This window comes from Alexandromys fortis, unplaced genomic scaffold (genome assembly GCF_014885135.2).
Source record: "Alexandromys fortis isolate MF-2015 unplaced genomic scaffold, M_Fortis_MF-2015_v1.1 scaffold_57, whole genome shotgun sequence".
Taxonomy (NCBI): domain Eukaryota; kingdom Metazoa; phylum Chordata; class Mammalia; order Rodentia; family Cricetidae; genus Alexandromys; species Alexandromys fortis.
The window spans coordinates 9,916,283-9,920,103 of record NW_026067941.1 but is presented as its reverse complement, the minus strand read 5'-3'; the positions used below and the strand labels follow the sequence as shown (position 1 = coordinate 9,920,103).

Below are 3,821 nucleotides of genomic sequence, written 5' to 3'. Positions count from 1 at the left end.
CTACTTTCTGTGCAGAGGGGAGGCAGCCACACACTGATGTGTATCACTGCTGGCACAGAAGTACACAGATGTCTGAGAGGGAGAAGCCTTCTCCAGAATGAGAGAGAAGTCATTTTGGCTTGATCTGATGACATCGTACCCATCAGGGACATCTCCTTTCTCTGTGCTGCCAGCACCATACGAGTAATGGATGAGCCTCAGTCCATGACCCAGGTCCTGCCGATACCAGTACATATTGTTGTGGTTATCCGTCTGGTGACAGCTTAGTTCCACCTTTCCTCCTGTTACTGTCACTTTGCTTCTTGGGCTTTGGGTGACTGCAGCCTCCATGTGTTCTGTAATAGAGGGAGACAGAGCCTGATGATGTCATCTTAGCTAAAAGACCTAGGAATTCAGTTAAGGACAGCACACCTGTGTCCTATCTGGCACTCACTTGTACATAGGAGACTCAAGGTCACACAGAAGAGCCTGAAGTCCATTTCAGGACCAAAGCAAGATCTGATGTCTTCCAGCCCTGTTTGTGAAATGTAGAGCTGGGGCTCTCGGTGGCTTAATGATGTCACTGTCTCCAACAAATACTTGAACTGCACAGTTAACATGCCACATCCTTTCCCTCCAGAAGTGAGCAGCTTTCAAGAATAAATTAATTTCATAAAAGTATTTAGAGTAGATATACAAAAGCATACAGCTCAAATGTACATGAATTTTTTCTCTGATTTTAGTTAACGTATTAGTTTTCTTTTATTCCTACTATGATAAAAATATTTTACATTGCTTGATTATTTATTATTTGTAAAGTCTCAGTTGTATGCTGGCAACATGATGTATTCTGTGAAGTTTCTACAAATTCTTTACATTGCCTTCGATACTGAAAATAAATCTTCAGTACCCTCTATGGCTCCAAGGACAGTGTGACACTCAGGAAGATTATAAAACACCAAGGTTTAGGTCATTACAATTTGAGCAATTGTTTTAAACTATCCCGTACCAATTCAGAGACACAAGTTCTACATTCTGAGCTTGGCCCATCAGTGTGTCCTCACTATTAGAACAAATCTCCTTTTCTTCAGGAGATGCTCTGGAGGGTCGACCTAAGCTTTTCTTGCTGCGCTTCCTGTCAAAACAAAGTCCCCTTCAGCAATGTGGGTGAGCTGTTTGCCTCATAATGTGCAAGTCTGGTTGTCTTGATTTCTAGGGAAATGTAGGTACTTCATTCAAAAGTTCATCTCATTAGTTTCCTAACATGAAACACTAACCTTCACTCAAAGGCAGTATAAGTTCCTTCCCACAAAGCATATCTCAGTTACTGCCTCCACATATAATATCAAAGTAAAAGCCTCATTTTTATGGCCACACATCTTGATCAGATCTTGATGGAGACTCTCTATAATCCTACCCTGGTAAGTGAGGTTCTGAAAGTAGAAGCAGAGACAAAGGAGATCAACACGGCATGCATATGAAGAAGCCGGGAACAGGGCGCGGCCATCCCAGAAAAGATATTCTCATCTGGGTCCAAAACTTGGCTGGTTCCCAGAGACCAACCGGCCCCAACAAGGGAGGCCAATGTCCATGGTTGTTTCTGTGCCAAGAAAGAGTCATTTTCTTTTATAGACTTAGATGTGAAGAGTAGGGAACTTGAAATTTCATAACTTGGAGGCTCATTTCAGAAATCAGGTCTGATCTACCTGTAATGTTAGTCATCTGACCAATATTCAGATTTCATTGGGGCGATATAAATATCTCTTTATATTCCTTTAAAATTGAATGCTGAATTGTTGGATAGTGAATTTTCTGTTGTTTAAAATGTAACACCTTCTTGAAATTATGACCATACATAATATATAGCTAATAATATACATCATAACCTGTCACAAATACCCATTCGCAGAGACACACACACACTAACCCTAGCTTGTGTTTTAACAGAAGAGATAGTGAGCTGTTACATTTTTACCAAAAATGGAAGAAACCAAGGAAAGCCGGAACTTTGGCATAGAAAGCAAAGAGATACAAATTTCAATCCTTGTGCTGATATTCTTAAACATCAAGTGTTGGAAATTTCATGAACCCTTGATTTCTATTGAGTGATGTAGAGAAATCTTCATCTACAAAATGGATATGTTTAATGTCTATCCTTGTCTTAGAACATATTCCCTATAGTGACGCCCCACCCGAGAGTAAGGTCCCTACCACTGGATAAGACCTAGAAGGTATTATAGGAGCTGGAAGGCAAAGATGTGAGAGCATCTGGAGAATTGGGACCTTCAGTGTTTAGATATCTCTGTATGAGTTCAGCAGGGCAGTGAGAGAATTAGTAAAAATCTAGAAGCATTTTTGGACCTTGGCTAAGGTGTGTGGCATCTCCCCACTCCTCAGTAGTACATCATCAGTAAGGACAGGAAGATTAAGGGACAGAAAGCCAGTCACTCTGTAAGGCTGTGGTGAGCTGGCACAGAAGTACACAGCAGAGTCCTCCAGCTGCAAGGTGCTCATGTTCATCTCAGAGTGATAGTTACGGAACTGCTGGACTGAGAATCGGTTGGGGATGTTTCCTTTCGCTCTCTCCATTTTTTCATAGTGTTGAATGAGGAACTTCAGTTCCTTCCCCTGAAATTGCTGGTACCAGCTCACACTGTCATGTCCAGAGATCGGAATACATTTGAGAATGGACCTTCCTCCCTTTGTTTTGATTATGTGTCTTGGAGATTGGACGACCCCGGGATTTGCTGAACCTGGGGAGGCAGGAGACAGGAGTGAGCATCTAGAGAAAGAGTGCATGGGTGCAGCAGCAGTAGAGGAGCTCAGGAGCAGTCCCCCCAGAGCTCAGGACTCACTTGTTCCCAGGAGAAAGACAGTGACACAGCAGAGCAGGCTGGGGCCCCAGGCAGAGCCAGGGAGGGCAGTGCCCCACATCCTTCTCCTCAGCATGCTGCTCTCCCTGGTGAGAGCAGGAGTCAGCTCCTCCTTTCAGCTCATTGCCTGTGATGTCAGGTTCTGAGGTCAGTCATTGGCTCCTATTGGCTCTCTGTACCCTTGGGTATACTCTGTTGGCTCATTTCTTTCCCTTTTAGGCTCAGCCTGTTTAGTGTAAGGGAAATGTCTGTGCTGAATAACTATGGCTGGCTTGGAGAAGTCCTTTACATGATCACCTCTGAGGCAGTCGTTCTCTTGGTTTCAGGAGATTTTGTATTTCCCATGGCTCCCTGTGGTGATGCCTAGTAGGTATGCAAAGCTAATTGACCCTCTGTCCCCTACCTTGTGCCTCCTGAGACGGCACTATTTCTGGTTCCACAGCAAATATATTCTCCTGTGGGCTCCATGCTAGAGCTCTGCAGCAGCTCACTCAGTGGATCCACAGTGCCCCCTAGTGACTAAGTGTGCAATGTTTGTGCTCTACCTGTACTGGTAATGGTAGAGGTTGTTGCCATTTCCAGTTTACCCACCAAAATCTCAAACATTGCCTGTGCTAGTGAGAGAGGCATTAAAGCATCTCATTAAAAAAGAAAAAAGAAAGGAAAAAGTCGAAGTCATATCACATTGCTGTAGGGAGACATACACTAGTCATTAGATGCCAGACCTTTGGAAGGCAGTGAACCTAGGCAAAATACCTTTAGTTGAAGAGAATTTTTAAGACTGCCTGACTGTGAGTGCTGCCAGTGGAGAAGCCTCTGAGAACTTGGTCGGGGGCGGGGAACAAACGAAACAGTCTAAGGAATTTTGTTAAGGACAGCACACCTGTGGCCTGTCCAACACTCACTTGCACACAGGAGACTCGAGGTCACACACAGGAGCCTGAAGGACATTTCAGGACCAAGCAAGAA

General features: G+C 43.9%; 2 gene segments (V, D, J or C); both read right to left on the bottom strand.

Annotated features, from left to right (window-relative positions):
• Positions 1-514, bottom strand: LOC126505237 (T-cell receptor beta chain V region C5-like). The segment is given in 2 exon segments: positions 1-335; positions 434-514. Coding segments are annotated over 2 exon segments (381 nt in total).
• Positions 515-2,322: 1,808 nt separating this feature from the next.
• Positions 2,323-2,976, bottom strand: LOC126505236 (T cell receptor beta variable 13-like). The segment is given in 2 exon segments: positions 2,323-2,732; positions 2,835-2,976. Coding segments are annotated over 2 exon segments (504 nt in total).
• Between the last annotated feature and the right edge of the window lie 845 nt (positions 2,977-3,821).